General features: G+C 37.8%; 1 protein-coding gene across 1 annotated transcript; it reads right to left on the bottom strand.

Moving 5' to 3' along the window:
• Positions 1-1,380: 1,380 nt before the first annotated feature.
• On the bottom strand, positions 1,381-6,557 carry LOC131300564 (probable indole-3-pyruvate monooxygenase YUCCA10). The gene is made up of 4 exons (XM_058326469.1): positions 5,777-6,557; positions 3,824-4,060; positions 3,095-3,217; positions 1,381-1,787 (listed from the first exon to the last, which is right to left on the bottom strand). The coding sequence occupies exons 1-4, from the start codon at positions 6,389-6,391 to the stop codon at positions 1,623-1,625; spliced, it is 1,140 nt and encodes a 379-aa protein (XP_058182452.1). The 5' UTR covers positions 6,392-6,557; the 3' UTR covers positions 1,381-1,622.
• Between the last annotated feature and the right edge of the window lie 11,339 nt (positions 6,558-17,896).

Genomic DNA, 17,896 nt, shown 5'->3' with positions numbered 1-17,896 from the left:
AATTATTATGATTCTTTTTTAACATTGACCATCGTCACAGATAGTAACAAAAGCGAAGACCTTCAAATAATGGTTCCCATATCATAGATGTAACTGAGTTGACTGATTTTTACAGGTAACAATATCATCAAGAACTTCAAGTCTAATAGCAAAAATTGGTACTCATGATCTCTTTAATAGCTCTCTTTGTTTAGCTCTCTATGTTCTGAAAGAGATGCTCTTATTTCTTTCTTTTTTCAGCACTTTTACATTTACCAAACAGTAGTTTTATGTAACATTTTAGTAAGGGTCATGATCGGGTAGTAGTTTTATGTAACATTTTACTAGTGGTTGAATTCAAAAATTGCCTCAAAAGTGGGGTTTTATTTACATGCACACACTTGTTTGTGTATGGACAGTTTTTAAAACTCCCCGAAGTTGGTTTCTTGGTCTCCAAATGGATAGATAAATTATTTTTTCCAAAAAAAGGGGAAATTTTCGGGCTTGCAACGGCCGGCTCACAGGTGGGGCCGACGAGCGGGCTGAATAAAAATTCTTAGGCCCAAGTCCTGCCCTAGAAACTTCGGGTTGGACTAGCCCGCCCGTTGGACAGGCTTGGGCCGGACTGACCGGACTTCAAGTAGATCGCGGGCCTTCGGGCTAAAGGATGACACTTAAATTTTACTGTCAAGCCACCATTAGAGATAATTGCTCCACTTGCTCCCTGGATCAAGTATGTTTGGTTTGGCCACAATGTGGCCCATGGGCTATTAAATATTACTGATTGGCTTTGCCATCCTTGGTCGCTTATCAACCAAAGACAGGCTCAGCCATTGGGGGCTATTATTATTGATTGGCTGGAACGTTCCTTGTATTGTGTTTTCTAGCTCCTAGTAATTGGTACTTGGTTAATTTTTATTGGGGAGGTCATTGTTATTGAAAAATTAACCAATCACATGTTGTCCAAAATGTTTACAATCGGGTATCCCGAACACGAATTCTAACATATATACATAAACTGAATTCACAACGAATTGAAGTTACAGAATCTGAATAGCAAATCGAATACAAAATAATGTTGTGAACCGAAACCCGTGTATCACACGGTGTCCTTAAAACATATTCAACCGCCTATCGGAGGGTGTTGAGATTTATCGGTGTCTGTCTCCCAGGATTGATCCAGCTCGGACCCCGAACATAGGAACACCGCCGATGAATGCCTTGGCGAACTAACTCAGTGTTTGTACCTCCTCAACAGATGGGTTGACTATTCTTTGCATAACGTATGTACAACGATCGAAAAGATGAACTTGCTATAACAACGAGCATGTTTTTTGCGCGTAGCACGTTGGAGATCGATCACCTTGTATATTAACGAACGGGCAAAAGTTCCAGCCAAAGGAGAACAACAACAAAAGAGAAAAATTAATTACGTCTGAATGTGCACAGCCTGTTTAAAGTTTAAACTTGCTTTTGTAACTGTCACTAAGTATTTCTAGTAGGGTGCACTACATCTGCCATTTATCTCTGCATGTAATCGATCGTCCTGATTTTAGCAAAGTAATTTTAACAAATTTGAACCATTAAGAAAAATACACTTTTCGACGCGCAGTTCGAGTTGCGCACTATACTCCCGAGTTCAATCAAAGAGACGACTTGATATCATTGGCTATGTTTTGGGCATCCATTCCAGCTCCATATAGTCCTCTCCAGGCTAATCCAGCACAGTATAATCCATTTTGGCCCTTCCAGTGGTTGGGAAAACTAGGCTTTGGATTACCATCTTCGTCCAACAGGTAATCGTCTCCCTGCAAATAAAACAAATATAAGTAACAAAAACAGAAAGAAAAAAAAAAATTTACAAGAGTCTCATATATCATGCATATTCCCTCCATCCCAAAATGTTTGTCCGGTTTGCAAAACGAAAACTTGAAAAAATAATACCACAAATTTATCAAGCAAAATTCAAAAAAAAAATTTCAATAATTTACTAGATATCAATAAGTTATTTCAATTAATGAGAAAAGTTTTATATTTTTCCCATGAAAATACATACTCCCCATCATCGAAGGCAAAGGAATAGCAGGTCGAACAGGGTTAATGACTAGCAGGGTCAAGGTCCTTGTCTCCTGAATTCTCCGATGTTTAGTTCAGACGTTTACAAGCACTTTCTAAAGAGCTTTTTTTGTTTATATCCCTCGAACGATAACACCGTTTCTCTACTTCATCCTCAAACTATCAAAATCGTTTACTTCGTCCTCCAACTTTTGCATTGCAACCTATTAAGTCCCCATGCTACCTTCCGTTAACTTTTCAAACGGAAAAAAAGGTCACAAGAACAATCTAAGGGCAGAAATGTCATTCCGCTCTCAAAAAAAGAAAAAAATCTCGCCTCTGTCCGTGGCAGTGCCACTAGATATTTACACATCTTCATCAAATAGTCATGATTAAATCTCCTAGCATTTTGCGTATATGTAGAGCCTATCCTACGTGCCCTTAATAAAAATAGGACACATTTGTTTGACAACACTAGTAGTGTATAATCTCAGCAGATATACAATAAATTCTACCGGATTGTAAATAGTTTTGCTCAACACCATATATTAGAATATTAGATACTACTACCTCCGTATCAAAATATTTGTCCGGTTTGCAAAACGAAGACTAAAAAATAATGCATTTCTTTCAAGAAAAAATTCAAATTTTTTTTATAAATTAAAAGAACTCATCAATATCTAGTGAATTGTTGAAAAAAAATTTAAATTTTCTTGCAAAAATTATATTATTTTTACGTTCTCGTTTTGCGGACTGGACAAATATTATAGGACACAAGGAGTACTTAAGATACATAGTCTAATCCAATAAACATATTAGGTCTCAACTCATCCTATATCACGTAATTTTAAATATCCTCCATACCCCTCTAAATCCTCCTTTTTATATCCATTCAAACAAATGGGCAGAAAATTTAGGACCAGGAGACATGTAGTGCGCGATCTGATCCGTATATCCCTACAAACACTTTTAAACCATTAAAAACACACTCTTGTAGTGCACCCTTATATTACAGGGTCTCATTTTCAAAAAAATGTTAAGTGTAGTTTGGTTACTTCACCTTAAGCCACTTATGTGTTGATCTCTTGAACCCTGTCGCGAAGACGATGGTGTCAAATTGATGTGAGTTGCCATTCTCAAATTCAACTTCATCCCCATGTATCCTAGCTATTCCTGGCAAGACCTGTGTATATGAACACATGAGTTATACAAAATGTAATTTGAGTACATGTTTGAATACACGAAGAATTAATTAATCGATGGAAGCAGGCGGCGCCAAATATGTGTGTATTTATCCACACATGTATTACAATTAGTAACAGGGGACTCTATTTTCCAGCTTTATATATGTAAATTGACGAATTGCCCTTGAATGTTGTGAAAACACTGCATAAAACGGTTGAATGATAAAGGGTTAATTTTGTAACTTTACATCACGATGATGAAAAAACGCGTTTTGAGAAGTAGAGGAAGGAATAACTCATACCTCAAGCAGTATGCTCGTATGTCCAATTCGTACTATTTGGTCATGTCTGGTAATAAATCGAGAGTGCAAGACGACAAGTGGCAAGAACAATGTTGAGCTCGTGAGTTATTTTTTTTCGAAAAAACTTTCATGGCATCAAATTTAGTTGTGGCCTTGAACAGAAAGTGAATTGTACAATAAACTATACAAGACATGAAACCGACAAAAATCGTACAAAAACATTCGAATGTTGGAGGACAAAGCATTAGATACGTAGCACCCAAAACAATATGTAACGGTTGCAATTCGAAGCCTTGAGCGTACCTGGATTTCGCCGGACTTGATCTTGTTGTAAGTTCCTGCAGAGTCAACAAGCGGGAACTTTCCATATTTTTTTTTCAATGTAAAAGGGCCCTCATTAGGCCTTTGAATCCCGTACTTTTCAAGGCCTCCATACCATAGCTTGCTAAGCAGAACAACTAGGGATTCCACAGTAGAGAAGGGAAGATATTTCGCCAGCTCTACCCCCCAATACATCATTTCCTTCGACAGAATATGAATCTACATAACCAACAAACACCCCATCAATCAAGCATGTATGTGTTGATTATAGAGATTTGGTGATAGGTTTATTGTAGAGATTTCATAAGCCCATAAGTCTACCTATTAGTTTTGTAAGCTCATAAGTCCACACGCTAGGGTACCATAAGAAAGTACCTAAACCCTAGGGTACCTTATGTGTAGTAGGCCGGAATATGTGCCTTTGGTATCACCAAGCCCTCAAGGGACAATCACACATTGGGCTAATCCTAGAGAGGTCAACTGCCGAACACAGGTGACCGGCACAAATAGGGTCGGACATTCGTGGAATGACTCCGAGTGTCCATCTGCCGATCGGTCACGCCCGATACCTCTAGGATCGGAACCGAGCAATGATCGGCTGGCTCATGGAGGAAGCCAAGATCACAAACAGAGATCGTGTGTCCGTGTCTGGCAATAGAGACTGGCGGCGGCCATGCTCACAACTCATCCACATGGGAGCAACCGCCTTATCCTAAACAACAACAGTGATGTCACCCGAGCCCTCTCGCTATCAGATGATCATTGGCGCACATGGAGGTGCCATCTCACACCCTAGGGCGGTTGTCCATTCCTATCTGTGACGTCAGGGTGATGTCGTCCGAAGCGTGCCACGCACATGTCAGAACTTGGAAAGCAAGTCAGGCTGACCTATATAAATGAGGCAAAGCAACCCTAAACAGGTACACCTTCTCCCACACACGAAACCCTAGTGCTTTGCTTTGCTCTCTTTGTCTGTACTGATTCTCTCGCCGGAGGACCTAACCGGAGCTCCTCCGGTCAGGTCTTAGTCGTGTGTTCTCTGTGTAGGATATATAGGGCAAGGAAGCTAGGATCCATTCCCTCACTCACAAGAGCCACAAAGAGGAGCCCGAAACCGTGATCTCAGGCCCCACACTATGAAAGTGCCTAAAACCCTAAACCCTATAAAAGTGTCTAAACCACTAAAACCATATAACATGAAAGTACACCCTAAAATCATATGAAAATACCTAAACCCTAGGGTACCTTACCCTACCCTATAATAGAAAGTGCACCCTAAAACCCTATGAAAGTGGCTAAACCCTAGGGTACCCGGCCTACTATGAACTTTTTTAAATTGAACTTGACACTTTATAAAACTAATAGGTGGACTTGTGGGCAAATTCACATAATGGATCTAAGACCAATTTTTTTATTGATTATAAGTGTACGTAGCTAAGCAAACTCGGGAAAAGGCGGGATTAGACGGACTTAGTCCAATCCTAGTTGCCGAATCCCGGAATCAAATGAGGCCTTCCGGACCTTAGGGGTGTAAATGAGCCAAGCTTCACCGAGCTTCGGCGAGATCAAGCTTAGCTCGTTTACTAAACGAGCCAAAAACTCGAGTTCGAGCCTTAACAAGCTGAGTTTAGTCATTTACTAAACGAGTCTCTTTAATCGAGTCGAGCATCCCTTAACGAGCTGAGCTTTTGTCGAACTAGCCGAGCTCTACTCGGCTCATTTAGTAAACGAGCCAAAAACTCAAGCTCGAGTTCGGCTCGTTTACTGAACGAGCCGAGCCTTAACGAGCCAAGCTCGTGAGCCGCTTGGTTCGTTTACAACCCTACTTCCGGTCCATATTTCACGACTTTCAACACTTTCTATATCTAAAGTACATTCTTTTGATTCTTGGAAAACAGAATTAGAAACATAAAAAATATGATTACTTCAGCTTACCGGGCTTCGGACAACAATGGAGGTCTTGGCACCATGGACAGCCAAATCAAAAGCAATTTCCATACCAGAATTCCCACACCCAACAACCAAAACCCTTCTCTCTCTATACTTCTCTCCTGATTGATACCCAGTCGAGTGTAGAACCTCCCCTGTAAACCCCCCCAACCCTTCCACCACCGGCACAAATCCCTCGCTCGCTCCAGTCGCCACCACCAAGAATCTCCCCGAATACTCCTCCACCTCGCCAGACCCCACATTCCTCGCGACCACCCTCCACTTTTCAATCGACTCGTCGAATCTCGCTGACTCAACGAGTCGATTGAACTTAGGGGTGATGTGGAAGTGGGTGGCGTAGGAGTCAATGTACTGTAGGAATTGGCTTTTGGGTACGTATTTGGGGAAGTTTGTGGGGAAAGGGATGTGGGGGAGCTGGCAGTATTGTTTTGCTAGGTGAAGGTGGAGTCGATCGTAAGATTTTTTCTTCCATAGGGAGGCAGAGCAGTCTTCTCGCTCTAGAATTATGTATGGGATGGATAGGCGGGTTAGGGATGCGGCAGTGGCGAGGCCGGAAGTTCCAGCTCCGATTATGATTACTACTGGGTCTGGAAGTGACATAACTGCCGCTGCCACCGCCGGTGGTGGTGGTGGTAGTTTGGTGGCGGTGGTTTTTGGTTCTGGTTGCTATGTACTGCTACGAAGGATGGAAATGTGAGAGAGGTACAAGCACTCGGAGGAATGTTGAAATGAAAAGGATGTTCAAATAATGCAGTAACACACAGGCATTGCAACGTCTTTAGCCTAATCTTATCTTTTATATTGTGGCCAATACATGGGTCTCGTCTTGGGATCCAGATCCCTCATTACCGATCAACGATAACAATCATATTTGGATTATTGAATGTCGAGATGAACGGTCAAAAATAATCATAACCAGATTATTGATTGTCGAGATAGACGGTTCGAATCTTATGTAAACTCTCATACGATCCTCACGTGGAAGAATTCCCATAGAGGATCTGGATCTCTCATCTTGGATTCAAAAAAAGGTTCAAATAATTTCTTTTTCTTTTAACTCAGTGAGTTAGTTTTTCTTCTTTTTTTTAAGAAGAAGACCGTTGTCATTGTTGTTAAAAGAAGATTCGAGGATGAATTATAGAGCTATAATACACTGAAAAACAAAGGGACATGCACCCGAAATAAATTGAAAACTCCATAAGCGATTCCGGAAGGACAACTAAAGCATACACAAGAACGACATATGCGATTGACTATCTACATGGCAGTAGATGTTCCTAAATCATTACGGGCACATTGCCATTACCAATGTCCAATTTGTGTGATTTTTTGCACACCCGATAAATTTTATATGAGATTTTTAGCACACACGATGGGTTATCGTTAATTATAAATTTACGATATTTTTAGCACACGCGACAAACTTATCGATAATTATAGAATTGTGAGAAAATAACTGTGTTACACACACAGCAATCTGTGCACAAATTGTGTACAGATTTTATTGTGGGGCCCACCACGGGTCTCACACAAATCATCTGATCCGTTCATTAAATGTAAAACATTTTTTCAAAGATCCCCGTAAAAAATAAGCTCGATCCAATACCTATAGGTGCTTCATCCAACCATCTAACTTTTCATTTAGATTTCCGGATAATGAAAATTTATATGATTGGATCGAGCACCTATAGGTATCGGATTGAGATTATTTTTTATGAGGACCCTTGAAAAAATATTTTACATTTAATGAATGACTCGGATGATTTGTGTGGAACCCGTGGTGGGCTCCACAACAAAATCTGTGCATAATCTGTGCACGGATTGTATGTGTGTAGACTTTCTGGTGACAAAATGACCCACCATGTGGTATCAGCTGTGGTCACAATTATCGTTTGTCTTTTGAGAGCTTCAGCGAGGAGTCCATAGTATAGGGACTTATAATGCAATAAGGACATCAATAATTTCCAACCCGGCGCCAGGACTTTGTTCCCCCTCCTTCCAAAAATATCCCTATCAAACAAAACACACCCCGGTCAAAAAGAAAAAAAAAACACGGCCAATTTAAAAACAACTCTCAGCCATGGGATCCGTTGCAGGAAAGGCGCCGGAGGCGAGGCAAATGCTCCGGCACCGGGTAGAGGGGCACCAAACACAACGACACCGTTCACATATAGTCGGCGAAGAACACGCCAGCTCACGCGGTGGCTGAGTTTGTACCCTTATGGCGGCAGAAGCCCGCTACCGGGTGGTGTATCACCGTCGCCTGGAAGGTCAACGCCGGGTGGAAGTTCTTTAAGCAGCTGTTCCCGCCTCCGTCACTGGCAAAGCACATCAAGGCTGCGCTGCCTTCTTTCTTTTCTGTTTGTTTGTTTGTTTTAGAGAAAAATAGAGAGTAGACCAGAGGGAGGAGTTCGCCGGGGATTCGTCGCCGAAGGGAGACTCACCGGAGACGGTGCTTAGCTCTGGAAGAAAAGGTGGCAATGGTGGAGGTGAGTTTGAGTATAGAGATGGGGAAGAAGATAAGTCAAATGACTATTTGTTCTCTATAGTTGATTCTCTCTCCTCATTTGAATTTCCTTTCCAAGTCTTCTTTGGGAGGAAAAAAAAGGAAAGACAAAATAAACAGATAACCTTAAATGTGTTGCTTTGTCATCCTAATAACTGATAAATCAATTATATGTACCTTTCTAATAAGAAAAAAAAAATAAGACAAAATAAAAAAAATAACCTTAAATGTGTTACTTTGTCATCCTAATAACACAAAAACACGCACATGGTATTATATGTGCGATACACAAAGCACACAGAAAAAGTTGTTTGTCTAAACCCTTAATCGTATTAATCCTAGTTTCATCATCTTATATCCAGTTTCTAATTAACCCTGAAAAAAGTAGTTAACAACAAATATCAATTACTTCCCTTTTAATGATTAAATATTACAATTTTCCTCTAACAAATATGATTATCTGTCTGAACTCATACTCTGTATTATATCAAAAACAAAATAGATAATGTATCTTTGCAAAATCTATACTCTTTATAATCGCAATAAAATTAATAGATGTGGTTATCTATTTAAATTGTATTATGTATTATATAAAAAAAAATCAACAGATGATGTTATCGTTGCGAATTAAGTACTCTGTATAATCGCAACGAAACCAACAGGCATGGTTATCTCTCAAAATCTATATTATGTATAGTAGCCAAAAGACTTACAGATAAGGTTATTTATGCAAAATTTGTACTCTATAAAAGGGATAAAACCTACAAATATAGATATGGTTACCTATCCAAACCAACATATGTGTTTCATTTTTTTTACTTTAGCCAATTTTTTGTTGTTAAAAAATGAGAGGTGATTTTAAAAAGATGCTCAACGTCGATTCGAGCATTCTGATTAGATCCCAATGCCACATCGGATCTGAAATCGATGACGGAAAGTTTCCCGACGGCGCAAGACCATACACATGAATCTCCGAGGCGGAGCTGGTTGTTCAAGTGTCGGTGAAGTGGTCGATGATCTTGAAAAGGAGGTGTCAACGTTCAGGGACGATGGATTTGACTTGATGGTGGATCTCGGAAAGCAGAGCCGGAGTTCAAGTGTCGGCTATTTTTTTTATCTCTCCAAAATAAAGTTACAAATAACCTTATCTATAAGAATCCATTCTTTGTAACCTCCAAAATAAATAACATATAATGTTGTCTTTGTCAATTTTTTCTTATTATCTCTCCAAATAAAATAATAAATAATCTTAATGCTAATTTATTCTTTGTATTTTTAAAAATCAAGAACCAAATAAAGTTATCTTTACTAGTTGACGGCTTGAAAAGTGGGAAAAATTCACTATCTATTACGGTTTCATTCTTGTAAACTTTTTGTTTTGTTTTTTGTTTTGTGTTTTGTGTTTTGTTCGCCTCCTTTCCAAAAAACTTTAATGGGCCTCATAATAATTTCTTTCACCAGGAAACTTGATAAAATTAATAGGTAAGGTTATTTGTGCTATTATATTCTCTGTATCTTCTAAAAGAAGCAATGGTTAACGTTATCAGTGCAAGTTTAATCTTTGTATATCTTAAAAAAAAAAGCAACATATAGCTTTATCTCTACAGAATAACTAATGACTTGAAAAATACCATTTAATTTCACTATTATGTTTTTGAACAATGATTAAATTTCACTATTTACTAAAGCAACAGATAAATAAAATTATTTTTTATTTCACAAGGTCTATCATTTGTGTGTTCGAAAAGAAAGACAACATACAAAATAGTATGTGGAAAAAGTACGTGAACATTATTTTTTTCGATCTATTCTTTTTCTCTCTCCAAAATAAAGTAACAGATAACATTATTTGCGTTGATTTATACTTTGTATCTTCTAAAAACAACAGTAGATAAGGCTATCTATGCCAATATATTCTATAAATTGCTAGCAAAATACTACTTGTTTAAGTTTAGAATTCTTAAAGTAGAATGTAAAAAAATAGATGTAAAATATGGATTCTACATGTCAAAAATACCACAGATAAGGTTATATCTGAGAAATTTGTACATTGTTTAACCGCAATAAACCAACAGATATGGTTATTTGTCCAAATTTATAATGTTTATTGTTCTAAAAATAACAAGCCAATCAAAATTCAATTTTTTTGTGGAACAATTGTCATATGCAAAAACAAACATATAACCTTACATGTGTTACTTTGTCACACAAATAAACATATACAGACAACGTTATATATCAAAAAAAAAAAAAAAAAACAGATAACATTACATGTTTTATTATTTTTTTTGTTTTTGTACTTATTATAATTTTAATAAAATCAATAAATATGATTATTTTTCTAAATCTATTCTCTTTAGATCATAAAAATATCAAAAGATAAGGTTATCTTTTCAAAATTTGTATTCTGTATAATTGTAATAAAACCAACAGATGTGGTTATCTGGCCTAATCTGTACTATTTATAATACCAAAAATATCACAGATAAGGTTCCATCTACGAAATTTGTACTCTTTATTAACCGTAATAAATCAACAGATATGGTTATTTGTCCAAATCTATAATGTTTATTGTTCTAAAAATACCAGCAAATAAAGTAATCTCTCTAAAACAAACAAATATGGTTGTTTGTCTAATTTTATACTTTCTGTTATCTCAAAAAAAATTATCTGTCCAAATTGATACTCTTTATTATTCTAGATATAATATTTGTCGGTTATTAGAGTATCAAATTAGAAAGCAAATATTTTGAAGAAAAAGAAAAAGGTGAGCAACCACCAAATGAAAAATCAAACAAGAAAGCAAATATTTTGAAGAAAAAAAGTAAAATTAAATCTTGTCGGCCAACACTATTGATTTGTTGGGGTGGGAGCATTTATTGGAGTATTAAATTTTGTCTCGTCTCTTGTTAGTTGTTATTGACCTTTCTCTGCATTTTTTTTTTGTACCTGAAAATACCCAACTTCTCTTCTTCCCCGGTGAACACTCCCCCCGAGTCCCCCGCCGGCGACCAATCACTCCTCCGGCAAGCCACAAGATTGGAGAGCTCCCTCTCTCTCTTCCCACCGGTAACACCTCTCGCCCTCTTGGTCTTTCTCTTTCTCGACTAACAAAAAAAGAAAAAGGGAAAATGGAAAATGGAAATTAAACCACGTATGGAAGCCATGGCTACCGCTGACATAGTGACATGGGCGCCGGGTTCCATCGATCACCGCCACCACCTCATCTCATCTCACCTCACCTCTACTCCCTTCCCTTTTCTTCCTTTCTTCTCTCTCCTTCCCTGTTTCCTCCCCTTCCCTAGGCCTACTCCTCTCCCCTTCTCTTTCTTCCCCGACTGAACCCGTCACCACCGCCGTTGCGACACAACCGTGCGCAGTGGCTGCTGCTGCCGTGTTCTGCTTCCACTGCTTTCTCTCTCTCTCTCCTTGATCAATAGGAACGACAACAATGATGCATCGCGTATCCCCGAGGGTTATTTTTGTCCATTAAAGGACTTTAAACAGGAACATTCTTTAACCGGTGGACTCTGAGCCTAATGATAACCTAACCTGGGCTTAATCGCCCAATAGTTCCTACTTAAGGAGTTTAGACCAATTTTCTGTTGTCTTTTATGGGTTCCCAACCAAAACCACCTTAAACAATAAACATCGTACAACAACAAAGAATCTATTTTTTCTCTGAAACATGGGCCGCAATCTTTATCATGTACCAATCAAAGTTCTGAATACCGTATCGGTCAGGGTACCGATTTTTCTTCTGGAACGGTACGTACCGGTACCGGTACCGGTCAAATATCGGGTACCATTTCGGATTTACCGCAATTACGATTACATATAATTATAACTCCAAAAACATACAATTACATATAATATGAGTACCATTTAGCATCTCATGTGGGTGCATATTTATTACTATGGGCATGGCTACATGGGATCAAGCCCCCCAAATCACCAAATTCACTAGTCACTTCTTGTTGTCATCACCTGATCAACAAAAACCCACTTCCTTCCCTCTCTCTAGAACCCTCTCTCTCTCTCCCCCTCAAGGGCTCACGCCTCTCTCTCTACATCCCTCTGTATCTATATTTAACATCTCAATCCTTCATTTACAACAAACAATCAATATCCTCATATAACACATGTTCCCTTTTCTGTTTTTCATCGACGAGGTAAACGAGACCGCCGGGGAAGAAACGAGGTCACCGGAGACGAGACGACCTTCACCGCAAACGGTTTGACGTTCGTCGCAGACGCAAATGTGGAAGATCTCGGGTTACACCAGTGCATACAAGTGACATTGAGGCTGGGTTTTGGAAGTGCAGAGATCTCAAGATTCTCAACTCAAGCGGTGAAACATACCTGACGAAATCAGTGGTACTGTCATCTCGGTCGAGATTGGCCGGAAAATCCGGTACTCTCCGGTAACCACCGGTATTGGTGCCGGGACGGAATTGGAAGATTAGATTACCGGTTTCACACTATTCCGGTACGTACTGACCGGTACAGAACTGGATTCATAACATTGGTACCAATAATTTCATCTCTACCGGCTTTATTCCGCTAAATAATCCATCATGGATTATTTTCTAAGAATTATTGTTTTGTCATGAAAAAAAAATTTAAAAAAATAAAAAATTATGACCGAAATTCAATTTTTTTGAATAAAGACAAAAATAAGCCAAAAAGTTAATTTTTTTTGTCTTTATTCAAAAAATCGGATTTTGATCGTATTTTTTTACTTTTTAGATTCTTTTTGTCATGATGAAGTAATAATCTTCAAAAAAAATTGACTAAAAACTAACAAATACAAAAAAAAAAAATTGAATAATGTCAAAAAATAATCCAGGATGGATTATTTAGCCGAAAAGGCCTAAAAGGATTGGCCCGATGACATTGGCCTACGTTGTAGTGGTTTGCTAAGTCTCAAATTATATTCGATTCTCCTTATCAGCAACTCTTAGAGTTATCTCACGCTATGCATAAGCATGTGAAAAAACTATGAAAGGATCTATAAGAATTAGTGCGAGCTAGGTGCTTGCAAGCTGACCCGGAACAATCTAAATTACCAAAAAAAATCATCTCTCTCTCACACACACAGTTGAGCGGTCTTAAAAAATGCACCTTGCATACAGATGCATGTATTTTTCGTACAACATTCTAGTGACTGTCGGAAGTGGCACACATATTATTAGCTCCGTTCTAAAATTTTTTTTTAAAAATAAGCAGCTTATTTCACATTTTCAAAATCAAAAATAATGTAAATGAAAAATAATTTTTCAAATTTTTTTGCATCGTATAAAAGATCTAGATTAGATCTTTCAAACAATATCCATATTACATATTTTTAGATTTTAGATTTCAATAAGCTCATAATTTTTTAGCATGAAATTTCTTAAAAAATAAGCATTTTTTTTGCTTTCCGGAACAGACTCGTTAGTGATCAAGTACAATTAGCATTTCATAACCAAATGTGTACCTTACTTGTTCTTTTGTGATTGATTAATTTTTCAACGATCTTGCTATTGTCAGTCCACTGGGCTAACGAACGTTCTTGCTATTGTCAGTCCACTGGGCTGACAATAAGCACACTAGAAGACAAAGAAAATACATATTTTTATGTACTTTTTATACCTTTTAATACACATTACACACTCACTATTATCAGCTTATTGGGCTGATTTTAGAGTTTTTCATTTTTCAGTAATAATGACCCTCCCCAATAAGGAGTTGGTTCAGTTGTTGAAAGCTTAGACTAGGTTTGACAATACTCGGGTTTAAGTCTTCATAGCATCTTATTGGTCTAAATATACGCATAAGACCATCATGCATGATGAGACCTTAGTTTCGGTCCCGACATAGATACGGTGGAGTCTCCTATAGATTGTAACATGGTGTCTAAGGGGAAATAATATTCCCTAACAAAGGTGATGGATACACCATTCATGCACTTTCATTTTTGTAAAAAAAAAAAAATGACCTTATTTATAATTAAACTTATTAAACTTGATTTATTTATGAGAGGAGTTAGAGTACTTTGTCCCAATACATTCCTCTGAGCATTCCTTTTTGAAAATAATTTGACGTGACTGGGGTTGTTTCTAAGCCGTGTACTATGCCAATTAAAGTTAACAAACGTATTTAAACCATTGATTAACGTGATGGACAGTTCAAATCTGTGCCACAGGAAAGCGCCTACAGCATCCCCCAACTTGTGTAATATATCTCACGCTTGAAATTTGTGGTGTGATGCAGGGCATACATAATGGCATAATTATTACAGAAAATTGGGCGCCGGTCCAAAACAAGTAGCCCAATATAACACTTAGCCCAGGCTAAATGGAGTCCATTAATGAATTTGTTTTTTAAAGTCTAAGGTCCTTCTATTGACCAAAATGCCCTCTCTCTCTTCTCTCGAGAGCACGCACCTCTCCTTCTCCCTCTCTATCGTTCTATCTCTCTTGCCCCTCTCTCTCTCTTTCTCTCTCTGAAACAGACAAGGATCGAGGGGGGCATGGTTGTGGTACGGTGAAGGCATCAACTTATTACAATAGATGAAAAAGATGGAATCGAAAATCCTCGATATGGCGCCGTTGAATTCTACCGAGGAAGAAGAGGTACAGAATGAGAGGAGAAAGGGGAGCAGAGGAGAAGAAATAGAGGGAAGAGAGGTGGGACGGCGGCCATGGCTGCCATTCAACCTCCACACATTTTCCTTTTTTTTCTTGTTCATTGATGTTAAAACAGACGAAGCCGAGAGAGAGAGAGAGAGAGTTGCCGGAGGGGTGGCTCACAGGAGGAGGAGATGGCCGGAGGAAAATGTTGCAGGGTAATTACCCGATGAAGAAAGGGGAAAAAGTAGTATGCAGCAGTAATAAAGAAATCTAATATTGTATCAGAGTCAGGTCATGGGTGGCCTCACCTCATATGGTCAAATCTCTATTGTCCGAGTCAATCACCTCACCTCATCAATTCATACCTCCACATGCATTCGGGCTGCACGTGAGGGGTCGCTCGAGTCAAATCCCCTGGTTTCCACAATTTGTACCTCTACGCGCATCTGGGCTGCACATGAGGGGGAGTGTTAGACTGTGTCCCACATCACTCATCGAAGCCACCAAAACTTGGTTAATAAAATCTTATCGAAGTATTATACACTTCTTGAGTTTTTTTATGGGCAACGCAACGCTTGATGCCCAAGCAGACGTACCTTCAACCCGATGTCGCACAAAACGGTCAGGCTCCATAGTTTGACGTCTCAAATTAGAAGAGTCTACTAAGTTGGGCTTCTCATGGGCCTGGGTTCAAAAAGCTAGCTTTTTCCTCTTAGCAAAACAAAAAAGGGAAAATGACGGCTAATGACGTGTTTTGATAATTAATACTTGTCAAGGACATTTTATTTAGGGGAAAAGACTGAAATAGTCCCTGTAGTTAAGTATTTGTGTCAATTTGGTCCCTGTAGTTGTAATTGGCTCGATTTACACTCTGTACTTTTCATTTTGTTCCAATTTGGTCCAATTACTAACTTCCGTTAATCTGTCGTTAGTCCTTTAAACAACAAAATCATATGGCCCCCTTTTTTGGGGTTAAAATAGACTCGTTCGGCTAAATAAGCCAACTGGCTTATTTTTTTATCCTTATTCAAATTTTTTTCGTATTTGTTAGTTTTTCGTCAATTTTTTTGGGGTTATTGTATCGTTATGACGAGAGGAATCCAAAAAGTAAAAAATTATGATCGAGATCCAATTTTTTTTGAATAAAGACGATTGGCTTATTGACTTATTTTTGTCTTTATTCAAAAAAAATTAGGTTTCGATCGTAATTTTTTACCTTTTAGATTTCTCTTGTTATGACGATGCAATAATTCCCAAAAAAATGATGAAAAACTAACAAATAGGAAAAAAATTTGAATAAGGACAAAAAATTAAGTCAGTTGACTTATTTAGCTGAATAGGGCTACTCATTCCCCTCTTGCCCTAATATACCTCTGAACCAAAACACAACTCATTCTTCCATTCTCCATTGATAAGGAGGCACTTGGGAAAAATTTTGGTTATAATTTTCTACAAAAGTTGCCGTCGAATTCAGCATTTTCATGATCAGCCATGAAGCATCATAACCGCTGATATTGTCTACATGTTCAACTTGTGGACAAATACTGAGATGCCTTATTTTTCTGCATAGTACTAAAAATGCATATAGAATTATGTCCAAAAGTCACAACATGATATAGATCCAAAAGTCAACATGATAAATAGCCATGTTTAAAAGTCAGAATATTATATAAACTCAATTCCAAATTTACCATGTCATAATCTAATATATAGACATAACAAACCACTCAACTAGGTTACAATAAACCTAACTTAACAGCCCAAGTGGTTACAAAAAATAGTGCCCTGTCATTCCATTCATTTTCCTACACTTGGCCCATGCTCTGATTCCTGACTAGGAATGTTGAAAAATAAACCTAAGCCAATTTTTTCGTCTTTATTTAAAAAAAATTGAATTTCGATAATAATTTTTTACTTTTTAGATTTTTCTCGTCATGACGATGCAATAACACCCACCCCAAAAAAAAAAAAAAAAAAAATTTGACGAAAAACTGACAAATACGAAAAAAATAAGGAAGTTAGCTTATTTAGTCGAACGGGTCTGTTTTAACCCCAAAAAAGAGGGCCATATGATTTTGGTATTTAAAGGACTAACGGCGGACTAACGGAAGTTAGTAATTGGACCAAATTGAAACAAAATAGAAAGTACAGAGTGTAAATCGAGCCAATTAAAACTACAGGGACCAAATTGACACAAACACTTAACTACAAGGACTATTAGAGTTTTTTTCCCTTTTATTTATTAACAAATGTTCTTAGCATGTCCTTAAAATGTATTAATTATCAAAATACGTCCTGGGCCGTCATTTTCCCAAGAACTAGGTGGACTTGAGGCCTTTTCTCTTCTTTTTCCCCAGGCCCATTCCAGGCTTTCCCTCTCTTGTAATAAATTTTTTTTTTCCCAACCAGAAAATACAGATATATGTATATATAAGAAAATAGTACAATAAAAGCGGATACTATCGGTCCGAAAATATAAAAACAACAAACAAAACAAAAAAGCCGCCTGGAGCCAAGACGCCAGAGTCGGACCCATCGATCACATTTTTTTAATGATTATATCAATGTAATAATGATAGGTATTATATTTCAGAATATGGAAAAAAAATTTACTAAATCAAAAACTCATTTATCTCAAAAATAAGTATATAGTGTATGTTCGACGAACCTAATCAGTTTTTGCATGATTAATCTTTCGAACGGATTCTAGAAACTAAAAAGTGTTCGTGATCAAAGGTCAACCTGAATTTGATAGGTTCCAAATTGTGATATATTCCTGTTTGATAGGATGGCATTTACAACTATTTCCACAAATACAAGCAGAAGAGATGTCTTTTTCACGAGGCTCCGTGAACAACCTGCTTACGGAACGGCGTGATCACAGTCGTTCATTCTCGCAATTAATAGTTGAGATTCGTTTTCAATTCTCAATTTTCAATTCAGACTGTCCAAAAATACTTTGAACGATCACGATTGGGCTCCATA

Source organism: Rhododendron vialii, chromosome 1a (assembly GCF_030253575.1).
Source record: "Rhododendron vialii isolate Sample 1 chromosome 1a, ASM3025357v1".
In the NCBI taxonomy this organism is placed as follows: domain Eukaryota; kingdom Viridiplantae; phylum Streptophyta; class Magnoliopsida; order Ericales; family Ericaceae; genus Rhododendron; species Rhododendron vialii.
The sequence above is the reverse complement of the archived record's forward strand: the minus strand, read 5'-3'. Positions and strand labels throughout refer to the sequence as shown.

Excerpts from the sequence above, each read along its gene's own strand:
- LOC131300564 (XM_058326469.1), bottom strand. The coding sequence starts at position 6,391 with ATGTCACTTCCAGACCCAGTAGTAATCATAATCGGAGCTGGAACTTCC. Across the intron at positions 4,061-5,776 it reads CCATTGTTGTCCGAAGCCCG|ATTCATATTCTGTCGAAGGA; the intron begins GTAAGCTGAAGT and ends TTGGTTATGTAG. Across the intron at positions 3,218-3,823 it reads TCAAGTCCGGCGAAATCCAG|GTCTTGCCAGGAATAGCTAG; the intron begins GTACGCTCAAGG and ends TCATATACACAG.